The sequence below is a fragment of the Lepisosteus oculatus genome, chromosome 3 (assembly GCF_040954835.1).
Source record: "Lepisosteus oculatus isolate fLepOcu1 chromosome 3, fLepOcu1.hap2, whole genome shotgun sequence".
Lineage (NCBI taxonomy): Eukaryota > Metazoa > Chordata > Actinopteri > Semionotiformes > Lepisosteidae > Lepisosteus > Lepisosteus oculatus.
This window is the reverse complement of record NC_090698.1, coordinates 17,547,272-17,561,341: the sequence shown is the minus strand read 5'-3', so window position 1 is coordinate 17,561,341 and position 14,070 is coordinate 17,547,272. Positions and strand designations below refer to the sequence as shown.

Genomic DNA, 14,070 nt, shown 5'->3' with positions numbered 1-14,070 from the left:
GTGCAAGCGATCATCTTGAAATGGAAGGAGTATCAGACCACTGCAAATCTACCAAGACCTGGCCGTCCCTCTAAACTTTCAGCTCAGACAAGGAGAAGACTGATCAGAGATGCAGCCAAGAGGCCCATGATCACTCTGGATGAACTGCAGAGAACTACAGCTGAGGTGGGAGAGTCTGTCCATAGGACAACAATCAGTCTTACACTGCACAAATCTGGCCTTTATGGAAGAGTGGCAAGAAGAAAGCCATTTCTCAAAGATATCCATTAAAAGTCTCGTCTAAAGTTTGCCACAAGCCACCTGGGAGACACCCCAAACATGTGGAAGAAGGTGCTCTGGTCAGATGAAACCAAAATCGAACTTTTTGGCCACAATACAAAACAATATGTTTGGCGTAAAAGCAACACAGCTCATCACCCTCAACACACCATCCCCACTGTCAAACATGGTGGTGGCAGCATCATGGTTTGGGCCTGCTTTTCTTCAGCAGGGACAGGGAAGATGGTTAAAATTGAGGGGAAGATGGATGCAGCCAAATACAGGACCATTCTGGATGAAAACCTGTTGGAGTCTGCAAAAGACCTGAAACTGGGACGGAGATTTATCTTCCAACAAGACAATGATCCCAAACATACAGCAAAATCTACAAAGGAATGGTTCACAAATAAACGTATCCAGGTGTTTGAATGGCCAAGTCAAAGTCCAGACCTGAATCCAATCGAGAATCTGTGGAAAGAGCTGAAAACTGCTGTTCACAAACGCTCTCCATCCAACCTCACTGAGCTCGAGCTGTTTTGCAAGGAAGAATGGGCAAGAATTTCAGTCTCTTGATGTGCAAAACTGATAGAGACATACCCCAAGCGACTTGCAGCTGTAATCGCAGCAAAGGGTGGCTCTACAAAGTATTAACGAAAGGGGGCCGAATAATTTTGCACGCCCCACTTTTCATTTTTTTATTAGTTAAAAAAGTTTCAAAAATCCAATAGATTTCGTTTCACTTCACAATTGTGTCCCACTTGTTGGTGATTCTTCACATAAAATAAAAAAATGATATCTTTATGTTTGAAGCCTGAAATGTGGCAAAAGGTTGAAAAGTTCAAGGGGGCCGAATACTTTCGCAAGGCACTGTATATATGCCAATGTTACACCTACCATTAGTTATGAGGCAGAGGATCTAAAAGGACAGGCTATACAGGAAAGGTAATGGCAGACAGCTCTGCAGAGTAAAATGTAATTCTCTTTTCCTTTTATCCAAATGTTAACATAACATCATAAACATTCCAAATTTGGAGCATCCTGCAAACTCTTTGACTTCTTTCAAAAATGTTGGCAGGGTGTGAAACTGTAAATCTGTACTGTGTCCACACTGCTTGAGACCTGATTTATACTTGAGATACAGTGCCCTTCCTTAGTCCAAGGATAACAGACTTGATGCAGTCAAGACTTGAGCTATTACTATTATTATTTCTAAAACAGTACAACAGCTAAAAAAAAAGTGACATTCTATACTTTTGTATCATACTCATCTTTTCATCTCAAATCCAAATTGCTTGAGTATACATGAAAAATAGTAATTTTGACTTCAGTGTCCCAATGCTTTATTGAGGGCATGAGGCTCTGTTTTCTTCCAAAAACAATATTGATCAACAGAATGGATGAACACAGAAACACAATGGATTATGCAAACAAATGGGGAAACAATCAACCAAATAATTATTGCCAGTAATTTAGTTATATAAACCATCGTTTGTATTCATGTGGAGCCTGCAACTTGACCTTCGTCTGAAGTAAAATTATCTTAATTTCTGCATTTGTCATGCAGGCCCAGCTAGATGAAAGAAGGCTAATGTACTGTATTCCGAGACATGCCTCTGGAAACCTCGCACATTTGCATGCTCATGCTAAAGCTCCATTTTCTTTCTTACCTTTTCACAGCTGCCCTCATGTAAGCAGCAGAGACAACTCCTCTGACTTGAAATAGGAAACTTGCATTGGTTGAAATACATAAAGATATATGTATTGCTAATGGAAAAACGACTTAAATTTATTCAACTAGACTTAATCAAAAAATCAAAAACAGCATTTTTGATCCGAGAGGTCAGTGGTGAGGAGACAAACAAGAAAAACACATTTCCGAGAATTAACAACAAACAGTTTGCAAGATGCTTTCTGAGGTGAAGCAAATCCAGGGTTTTCTGAGGATAACGCGCTCTCCTAGCATGTTTATTTGTATCAATTGTTTCTTTTTCAAAAGCTACTGTTTAAAAAGCTTAAGGTGTTGGTTAAGCATTTTCAATCATTCTTTTAGTGGCACATATCTTTCTTTTTTTTTCTTGTATAAAGTTGTTACACTGAAAACTTTTATTAAGGCAGCTCCATCCATCTAAACAGCAAGGATGGTATGGCTTTGCAAGCTTGTATTGCAGAACGGACAGTTTCAGTTGAACTAAGTGACTAGAGATCTTACAGTAGATTTATTTCTGTTTTACAGTATACAGAGATAGCCTGACAGCTTGGCTCTCATGGTTTGTCATTGCTGATTTGCAATGCCTATTGCTTATGAAGAAAACGCTTAAAAGCAAGATTTGTGATTTGAGAGATCAGTGGTGAATCCATGTTTATTCCTCTTTATTTCCCTCCCCTGACTGGCAGGAACGGCTGGTGGTGGAAAATGAGGACTGGCTGGTGCTCGTCCCCTACTGGGCAACATGGCCCTTCCAGACTCTGCTGCTTCCTCGCAGGCACGTGCTGCGCTTGAGCGACCTGAGTGACAAGGAGCAAGAGAGTAAGCAACAGTTAGCTGTAGCCATCGCTGAATGAAACTTGTACTATATTCTCCCGAGCCTGCTATTGTCTTGCTTTTTTTCAGGGGGAACGGGGGGAGAGTGGTGTGGGGAGTTGGATTTATACCTTCTTAATAATTACCTTTTGCAATTTCTTCTATCCTGCCCTCATGCCCCAGCCCAGGCCTGCAGTAATTAAACTGGAGTTCTAGGGAATCTAACAACCTCTTGCCTGGAGACCCACTGTATGAACTTCTGAGGATTTTCTTAAGACCATAAGAAACATTACAAATGGTTTGGTAGATAGAAGCTTTTTGATCCAAGAATCTTGCCTAGCTCTTTCCATTAAGGAAGCCAAAGTATGGGCGTAAACCACAACGCCAAAGTTTCCACTTATGTCCCCTGGTTCGTGGTTTACTGTGTCAACATTGTCAATGTCTTTGAAGATTTTGAATACTTGTATTAGTGTATTAGTTTTCTTACTTGCAGTAATACGGCAAAAGTTCCATGTGTGTAACAGTACTGTACAAGTAATGCTATTTTTTCTTTTTTCCCTCCTTTCTTCAGACCCTTTACATTTTTTATTTTATATTAGCTGGATAGATGTCAGTGTTTAAACGATTTGCATTTCATGAACCCTCTCCTTCTGTCATTGATTTATCTTTGTTTACATCGATATTCATATTTTATTGATGTGCAACTGAAACTGAGCAGACGAAGAAATACATAACACTATTATATCTACAAATCATATTCAGTCTTTCCCTATACAGAAAATGTCTGTTGATACTGAGATTAAAATCAATGAGGTACTTGCAGAATATGTAAGCTTATGTATGTATTTTCAGTTTAAACCACTAGATGTACTTAAAAGCTGACAGTTACAAAGCCTTGGTTACAGTACTCAGGAGTTGGTGAGGATTCTTCATAAAATCTTATACCCCCCCCCCCCCGCAAAAAAAAAGTATTTAAAACCTTGATATTAAAAACAGATTATCTTAGATGATCTTATTTTAGATAATTATCTTACAGTATATATACACTTTTGCAGTTAGGATTTTTTTTTAATTTAAACTAATTACTGTACTGTATATAAATGTTTCTAATATAGGGTTTACTGTGAAGCTTTGCAAGTGTCTTTTATATCCCTCAGCTACCAGGAAACAGATTCAGGGTGCTGCCTTCCTGATAATTAACTTGCTGTTATTTGATTGGAAATTATAAAGACGTCTTTTCTTTTTTTAAAAAGAGATCTTTTGCACGAGGAGCAAATTTCATGTCCTCTTTTCTCATTGTCTTACTTCGGTGATCTGTGCTTTAGTTTTGCCCTTAGGATACACATCCTTTCTCTAGAGAACAGTAGAGGGTGTAGAATGGTTGACTAACTACATTGCCATGAAGCCTGATCCTGTCAGATCTCAGAAGTTAAGAATGTCTGGGTATTATTGGGATTTGGATGGGGAGAAATCTAAGGAAAATGAAGTTGCTGACCAGCAGATTTTATTCTTTCTTTTGGATTAGAATTTCCAAACCAATGCTCAGGTGAGGTGACAAGGGGACACTATGCTGCCGTAGATGCCGACATGATAAACTGAGGTTGTGATTTATTGTGATCAATAAAGGTGCCATGGCAATATTTGAAAGAGTAAGGGTAGTAACTACAGTGTCCTGGCTAAACTCCAATTCAGGCTTGCTTAAAGTTTCCTGTCTAGCTTAACTAGTCAAGCAATTCTTCATGTTTCTACCTTACATGTTGTGTATGAAGCTGCTACAGTAGGTGAGTCCTCTCCACTCTATAAAGATTCTCAGGTTCCTTTCAGATGAAAAGTGCAATTTAAATGTGAAGTATTACTGTGATTACTCTGAAAAGAAGGTGGTGTTGAAGCTGTGAATCTTGGCTCTCAGAGAGCCTAGTGATGAGCTGTGCTGACAAGGAACTAACACTTCAGAACCAACAGTAGGTGCAACTTATGAAAGTGATAGCAGATGCGTTTGAGATAGGACTGGGATAACACAGCTGAAGATAAGTAGAAAACACTGATGAGGTGAACCAAACCAATCTGCACTTAAAAAACTAGGAATAAGAAAGTTTTCAGGGCTCTGGCCACATGGGTAGGGTAGGGGTTAAAAATATCTGGACATTTGGAAGATGGCTTGTGTTCTTCAATCCCCGTTTAGGAAGGGGAAAGTAATGACATCAGCGAACATAAAGAAAACCCATAGCCTCAGTACCCCAGTCCACTGCATGCAATGAGAAAATCTGTGCAGCTAAGCAAAAAGCCTTTGCTAGTATGCATACTGACTAGACAAATGATGGGAAGGTTTGAATTGCAGGAATACCACTACATGGGTAATGGTCTGAATATAGTAATGTACAGTGTAATGCATAATATAGTTAATTTTTTATCGTAGAGCTCCATGTAAATAAAATATGAGAAACCTAGGCACTTGGCTCTTTTGTTATTGCTGTGCTGAAATGTGGTGAAATTGCAAGAGCAAATGCACATCTTAGTTACAAAAGTATGAAATTTATATGGATCCCTAAAACAAAGGCTCTGATGCTCTGACATCTGTGTATTTCAGTCATTTCAGTGAACTGCAATAAAAAGAACAAAGATTTTTTTATATCTAAGGAAACAGAATGATCATACTTTCTCCAGTTATCCAGTTAATGTTGTGCGTCATCTCCTGGTTGTATTAGTTTAACCTTACACTTGAAATTATATCAGTCAATTCTTTTTATTTTAGATGTATTTTCATAATCTTTTCGATTAGAATTTCTACTGACCCACTCCCCATCTATGAGCTCTAGCTGTGTTGGTCATCAAAAATGCCTGAAATAAAAGATAAATATTCAGCTCATGAATTGGGCTCCTTCATCTCTGTAGTCATCAGTGTCTTCCCCATGACAACTGCAATCCAGAATGTAAATAAATGTCAGAGAAATTAGAGACTCGGCCATTCAGGGATAGCTCCTGTCAGCAGTGTTGTCAGTAAGCTCTGAGCAGTACGTTCTTTGAAAGCAATTAAGCAGTATGGCTTCCCAATTTACTGCAATTCTGCAAGCTGTATTTGCTAAACAATCAGATTTCTCTTTTAGCAAAGCATTTGCTTTCTAGTGAGATCACTCTACAATGGCGGTTCAATTTATGTCTGAGTTGACTCGCCAAGTTCAATCTGACAATAAAAATATTCATTGAAAAATACCTCAAACATTATCACACATCATCCCACTTGTATTGCAAAGAGAATTGAGTTGCTACTTGCCCTGTTTATTCATATATTGTGTATCAGTTGAAATATTTTATTGGTGACATATACATTATATATAACACCGGTCCACTGCAGGGCACGTACACACATATGGGGTTAATTTAAAGACACCACTTAACATAACTTGTCTCTGGAATGTGAGAGGAAACCAGAGCATGCAGAGAAATGCACACAGGCAATGGACGAACATGCAAACTCAAACCCAGGACCCAAAAGCTGTGAGGCAGGAGTGCTAATGGCAACAACACTCTGCGGCCAATAAAAAAAAAATTCATTAATCAAAATGAAGCCGTGTTAAACTAAGAGCTTATTAAAAGGTTCTTTGTTTCACTGTGACAGATTTAAAGTAGTGGATTTTTGCAGTATTGTAGCTTACTATTTGCTTTCTTTAAAATGTTTGTTTTGTGTGGGTTGGCTGTAAAGCTGTGGTTGAATTGATGTCTTTAAAAACACATTTTATATGGATATATGATGTCTTTTTGCTGTTGTTATTGAAGCTTCTAGACTAGACTTCTAGACTCTCTCCCCTCTACACATATTAGTCTTTAATTCCACAAGGCCCTGTTCTGAGCATTCAGGTCCTTATATTCACAAAACCAAAGTGTTTTCCCGGTTAGAACATTCCTCCTCAACCAAGGGGCCCAGTATTTTTTACTTATTTTAAAAGAGTATTTGGCTTCATTTATTCTTAGATGGAGTACGATTCATTGTCATTAAAAACCCATATAGAAGTTAAGACAGCATTCTTACAGTTTGTCTTTATATTTCTTTTTGCTATACACAGAAGCTCCTGTGCCAGCACTTAAAAGGTTCAGATTCCACTGTCAAGCAAACAAGATTGTCAGCTTTCTTTCAGAAGGAGTTGTCTTTAGGGATAGTGGAGAAGTTTCTAAACACTCTGGGTTTGTCTTGGCCCCTGAAAGACTGGACTACATAAATTTTGTGTATCTTTCCATGTCCCACCAAATTTGGAAACCAAACAGGCATCTCTTTGAGTTCCCTTATTTCTTCCTTTTTGTGCTTTTTCCATTCATATACAGTACAGTGCTTTAAATGATTTAAGACTGGAACTCATTCCTTTCTCATTTCAGTCATTTGCTTTTGAATTCTTTCAATGTGAAGGTTGCCTTTAATTGAAAGCCAGCAACAAAAAAGCCTTAATTTTAAAGTCTCCATAAGTTAAAATAGTGGTTAAACAAGGTGATTTAAACACTGAGTGTACTTTTCAAATGTTAAAATCCATGTTGGGGAAATGCGGGTTTTGAGGTTAAGTCTATTTTTCATGCCTAGAGCATTGAAGAACATGTTAATTTGAAAGAAGTGACTAGGAGATTGCTTTGCATTTACAATCAACTCTGGCCAATTGGTTATTTAGACTGTTGCAGACATTAAGATTTACACTCTTCATTCCACTAATGCTATCACTCATTAATTCAGTGTCATAAGAATGTTTCCTAAACTGCACTCGTACCTGAATGATAACTCTTCTTAGTTTATTGCAGATATGAGTGTTTGCATGTTTTGACTTAATTCAGTTTATTTACTAGTCATGTCCACTTTCCAGACTGTATGCATATTTAATAAACAAAATCATTGTTTTTGTGCTGGTCAAACCCTTATGCTGGAGGGCAATTTATGTACACATCAGATGGATAGCCACAGTCTGTTCTTGGCACAGAATCTCTATGTGGTTTTCCTGGAAAGACGTTGAACTGGGATTATGTTTTGCACAGGGTTTAGTTGTTGACCATAGTGAGATTCACATACATTGATCGAGCCTCGCCACATATTTGTGATACTCCGAATTTGTTGGGACGGGGCACTAGATAGTGTCAACTAACAAACTACTGTATAGCTTCTGTAATATATCATTATTAGCTGAGAAGGACTTCCTATGTTTATGCCAGTTGCTGTCTTTCTAAATGCGTGGATTATTTCAATGCATAAAATGTTTATGTAGTTAAAGAAGATGTGGGCTATTCTCAACCAATGTGAAACACAAAAAAAACCTGGTTCATATGGTTCCTGGATATTCATTATTAAATATACTATACCAGTAACTGGATGCAGAGCTACAGGGTAGAATAGCTGACTTCATCTACACTGTGCGTATGCATTAGTTAGACAATATATTACCCTGGGACATTTTACACCAGCATGAGTATGTTTCTAGAGCAAGTACTGTATGTGTTCTTTTCACATTCAGGAGTGTACTGTATCTACTTAGGTTGTGTGTCAAAAATCCTGGGATTGTGACATTTGTGTGTGTGCGATCTTGAGTTTTATGGCATGATTGTTGGTAAGTATTTCTTGGCTGTGAATTTAGGAGGTGCAGTCCTAACTGTCATTGCAAAGTATTTACATTTTGACCATACGCTGTCCTTGAAAGGCATTTTCAGTTACATGTGGTATCAGCGGTAAATGTGAAATCATTTAATTGTTGTGGTGCAGGACAAAAATGTGCAACCTTATTTTCAGAAATAGATTGGCTTGAAGTTGCTTATTTTAATTTTGTTAGATTAGATGGGCAATTATTTTCCATCACAGTCGAAAAGGAGAGATGGAGAAGTGCCTTACAATGATAATGAAAGCCTTCTGGAAACATCAAAGTAGATTATGTTAGTCTGGATTGATGTGATGCTAAACTAATTTTATACATTTTTTTGTTCTTCCTAGGTCTGGCTTCAATTATGAAAAGGCTCCTGACTAAATATGACAATCTGTTTGAGATATCTTTCCCCTACTCAATGGGATGGCATGGTAAGAGACATATGCAGTGTCAAGATTACAAGAAAAGTGTTTGCGTGGAAGATCAAAGTGGCACTAATAAAGAAGCCTATATTCTTATTCATAAAATGGAATGGCAGGGAATAGCATATGCAAAGTGCCTCTTTATGCCTCAGTCAAGTGTCCTAAAGTAACCCTTGAGGACACAAGACCAGTAAAAATGAGGAGCACAGTTCTTTAATTGAAACTCAACTCACATGCAGTTTAATTAAGGTTAAGGTAGCAGTTCAGTGAGACTTAATGCCCTCTACTGCAATAAGTCCATTTTTATTGTTAGATATTTTTTTTTATTTTCAGTGTGTCAATTTCAGATTGGCATGTTTTATGTTTAGCACTTGAGTATACTGGTGTTAAAAATAGGTTATTTCTAGCTAGGCTTCTATTTGTTTTTAGAATTGCAGAGATAGTATAGCTTTCTCCGTGAAAGCACAAATGGATTTCATTGCTGAACTGTTCTTAAAAATATGTAGAATTGTTTAAGTGTTTAGTTACTTAAGAACTCCTGGCAACTTCAGAAGGTCAAAAGATTTTGTCATGATTATAAAATATTTGTATAAATTTGATAGTTTTTAGAATTTGTGCAATTTACTTAGATTTAAATGCTTTACAATGTTTTATGAGATATTTATAGTATGTAAAAAATGTTTTTAAAAAGGTTCCAAGGAAATATTACAAAGGATCATAATTACTTTAGTAAAATATTGATTACTGGTAAGTTTCAATTCATGGTGATGTATTTATATTTTCATGAATTACATTTTCAGAATGAATGACTACCAAAGAGGCCTTGCACAATTACTCTCATTCAGACCTTTATTGTTCATCTTTTGCTCTGCACCATCATATAGTGATTGTATTCTGTCTGGAGCATAAGAACATAAGAACAATTATAAATGAGCAGGCTATCTAGCTCATTTATCTCGGTTTGGCTGCTAGTAGCTAATTGATCTGAGGTTTCCATCCAGCTGCCTCTTGAAAGATGTCAGGATATTGTCTTTGACATCTTGGCTGGACAGTTCATTCCAGAACCTCCACAACTCCATTGTGTTAAGAATTGCTTCCTGTTTCAGTTTTAAATGCACTTCCAACTGTGTCCTATTTATTGCATCTTGATTCTGAAGTTGTCTGTTGTTTGACTTTGCGAGTGCCTTTTAGTGTATGACCACTTGATTCCTTCTTTCACTGTCTGTGGGATGTGACTAAACTGAGACTTCTGCAAGAAGACATTGACACTGTAATTCATGTTTCTTGTGACACTGATCAGTCAGCTCAGTCAGCCCACCTGGCAGTTCTCAGACTAAATTGATTGAAGTTAATTTAATCCTCACTTTACAGAATACTAGGCCACATTAAATGGATTGTGTATTTCCTCAGGCCACATATACTGTACCTTTACAGTGGATACCTAGGAAAAATGTGTCTAAGAATCAAATAGATTGCTCCTCTAATTGAACAGCCTTGTTAATTCCTTATATACTTAGCTTTCGCCTGACATGTTTTTTAATTAAGAATCCTTTTCAACAGACCTTATTCTCACAAAGTGGTTCATAGGCTAGTATGTCAGTGATGGAGTACTTTTGCTCCATTACACTGTCCTTAAAACATCCTTGGATTTGTTTTTAGGAAATGGGCCCCTTAGTGCTAGACTGAAACATGATGAACTCGTTGGTCTTTGTAGAACCCTTTACGGTATTGACTTTAGCCTAAAGTGTTTTTAGAAATATGTAAAGACAAGCATTGGCTGCCTTTATTTCCATTCATTTGGAGGATTGGGATGATTTGGCCCGATATATTTTACATTCACTTATTGACAAATTAATTCCATTTAGAAGTGAGTATCTGGGTCCATTGCAACATTGATCAATACAACCCCCCCCCCCAAAAAAAAGATTATTTTTATAGAAATGTTTATGTATTCTTCCTTGCTCAGTAAAATATTATTAATTGTTTAGCCAATAACAAAGAGTTGAAAGCTATCTTGCCTGTGCTCTGTCACCTTTGTTTAGGTGCTCTTTTACAAGCTTTTGTGCAAATAAACGTCTTGCATGCTGGCCCAATTTATCTCATTCCTGTGCTTCATAGTACTATTTTATCTGGCATCAATGTCTGTCTTTCATCATGTCACTAAAATATTCTGTGACACTATAGACTTCCTAAAAATAATTCGGGAAGGACCTATGTTTTTATTTATCTGTACACTTCACCAACTAAGCCATCTAGTACAGTTAATAAAAATTGACATTTCTGATTAAGGATCCTAATGAAACTTGGAAAAATTGTTGGCTCACTGAAGGAGGAAATTGGAAAGTGACTCTTGGGGGGCTGTTCTCCTGGAAGAATGGCCTGATATTGATAACTTGATGTTGAAAGGCAAAATACTGTATTATTTGTTCTCTAGATGCTGCCACTGTGATACATTCAAGGTCGTACCGCTCTTTAGATTATAACCATTCGGGTTGTACTTCAATTAAAAATCAGACCTCCTTTGATTACATTGCGCTGCTTGTGAGTCACATTCTTCATGAATTTTCAGGAGCTTTTTCCTAAGCAAAAGAAATGCTTCATGACTTTCACAGTTACACAGTATTTCTCTTTAAATTATGCTTTGGAATAAGCAATAATTGCTGGGTAGCACTCTGAGCTAGAAAATAACACCCACATGCCATTTTAGAGTCTGAGCTGAAGTCTTACAAGCTGTAACATTTCCTATATTATACCATTATAGTGGGGATGATGATTAGACACAAGACAGGGTTAGAATATTGTTTCTGTTTGATTCAATAAAACTTCACAAGGCACTCCCACTTTCCTCTCTCACTTCCTTCTTCTCTGCGTTGATAACTGATAGTTTGTGTCATTGTGATCCATACGTGTTTTCACAACCAGTCCACTTTCACACTTATGCTTATGGGCTGTGCTTTGTTCCTGGAAGTCAGATATCATCCACTTGCCAGTCTAGCATTTTCATTTGTAGTCATGGTTTACAGTCAGTAGTCTTTTCCTGTTTCTACCATTCAGGAGTACAAGTCAACAATCATATCATTTCAGTAGCAATGATTTTGTTATATTAGATGCAGGTTTTTTAACCAGTCCTGTTTTGCTTGGTTTTTTTAAGGGGTTAGTAAAGAAAATAGTGCATTGTGTTTAATGTGCCTGGGCTGATTAAGAAGCAAATACAAGTGTGACCTTTTGTGAGGCAGGTAAAATATACATTTCAATGATTTTATTATATACTGCTTTATAACATCATTTACTGGGCAGTGCCACTGCATTAGTGTAGCATTATTAAGCAGTAGTTGTCTTAAAAACCTTTTACTTGTATGTAATAAATATCCTCATCACATGCAGTGGACAGCACAGTAAATATAAAGCAACTCCTTCATACATATATACATATTATATTTGTATTTTTACTGTTGTGCTAATGTTTTAGACATTTTTCTGCACTTTTCAGTCAATATTTTTCCTCCTTTATTACAGCAACACAATACTCTGGCAATCCTCTACTGAGCTTTTAGCCATTATGTTTTAAACAGTAAATCATGCAAGATATGCATTTTGTAGCACAAAACATTGCTTTTTAGCTTCATGAATGTATAGAGAGAAACAAATAATGTTGACAACAAACAACAGCTGACAATGAGGAAATTAGATTTGATCGGTAAATGTGATGGATTATCTGCTAAAACACTCCATATCAGTTGCTCATGTACAGTATAGGTTGCTTTCAATTGAATTTATTAAATGACAAGCTTTGTTTTTGTTCTCCCACACTAAGTTGTATTAATAACAGTCAAAGCTATTATTATAGTAGACAACACTAGTGAAGGCTTTGAGTAAATTGCTCATTACATACAGTACTTTTGTTCTAACTTGACTATGTCTACAATGCAAAAATATAAAAATATATAAAGCAAAAATACATAACATCAAAATGGTTTTTCATGAATTTAGGAATAAATAAGCTGTTACTAAGATATTCTGTGTCTCGCTCATACCCTAGAGCAAGAATATTGCTCAATATGTTTGCTTTATTGTTTCTTATAGTATACGGTATACTTATGCCAGCAACATTAAGAAATCACCTGGATAGCTTTAATGGAATGGAAATAAATTTTATGTGTTTCGAAAAGATTTCAACCTGAGGGGAATTTACTACCGAAAATGCTGAGAGGTCTGAAAAAATACTAATCAGAGCCCAGAAAAAAAGCTAGACTTGGGTGTTCTTTCATTCTTTTGTTTTTTAAGAAAATTCTTTGAAAATACAGTAGCAAAATTTAGAAGAGGTTCCTGTACCAATGTTGTACAGACCCTCTAAAAAAGTGTGGCTCTGTTTGAGCATGACATTAGACTCTGAAAGTGTAGTTTAGATAATATTTTTCATATTTATATTTATATGTATATTTATACTTTTATTGTCTTTTTGTCTTTTTTAACTTGGTATGTTGTATTGCTCTGGTAATTATTCTATGCTCTTTCCAGAAATATTTAAATATACTTTAAATATTTCTGCACTTCAATTGTTTTTTGGAGCAGCCAGGCTGAGGTATTTCTAGACTGAAATACAGTAGTCATTCTTCAATTATATCACATGGCTGGTGGTGATAATACTTTATGCTTTTGTAATAAGTGGAACAAAATGCTGTGATTAAGGTTTGTAGTTTTTTCTTCTTTATTCTTTTCTTTTTTAAAGAAATCTCAATAAAAACATCATCCTGGTCTTCCAGCATGAAAAGAAATCAATGACAGTTTAAAATTTTCATTTGATAGGAGCAGCTGCTTCATTGACTTACTAGCCTGCTTTTTGACATTATATAATGGAACACAACGAAGCTTAACAAGAACATAGGAGGATTTATGAGAAGAAATGAAAAATCTTTTCTGTCCCGTTAAATACCTCCAGACCATTAATTCCTGCTCACTATACAATGCTATTTAATTCTGGGCCCTAGCTCTGAAGTAAGTGGAGTCTCTATCCAATTGTTGTGTTGTAGATGTTTTAAAAATGTCTTTGAATAAAAAATAAATTCTATATTTACTTCCTTAAGAAGAATTTATTTTCTGCAAATTAGTTTTTGATGATTATGCCAGAAATGTAAAAAGAAACAATGTGACCTGAGAAAAATGGTTTGTTAACAGTTAAAATGGGCTATCTTCCTGGATATAGTAATTAACTATTTGATATTTTTCTATAAAATAATGCCAATTGTTGAAGGAAACAATCACT

The 14,070-nt window shown here is 36.3% G+C and overlaps 1 protein-coding gene across 2 annotated transcripts in view; it reads left to right on the top strand.

Moving 5' to 3' along the window:
• Positions 1 to 14,070, top strand: part of galt (galactose-1-phosphate uridylyltransferase) — a 92,990-nt gene that overhangs the window by 45,583 nt on the left and 33,337 nt on the right. For both annotated transcript variants that reach the window (XM_069186957.1, XM_006627250.3), the window contains 2 exons: positions 2,653 to 2,785; positions 8,733 to 8,816. In XM_069186957.1, the coding sequence (XP_069043058.1) occupies positions 2,653 to 2,785; positions 8,733 to 8,816 (217 nt within the window). The remainder of the gene's footprint in view (positions 1 to 2,652; positions 2,786 to 8,732; positions 8,817 to 14,070) is intronic.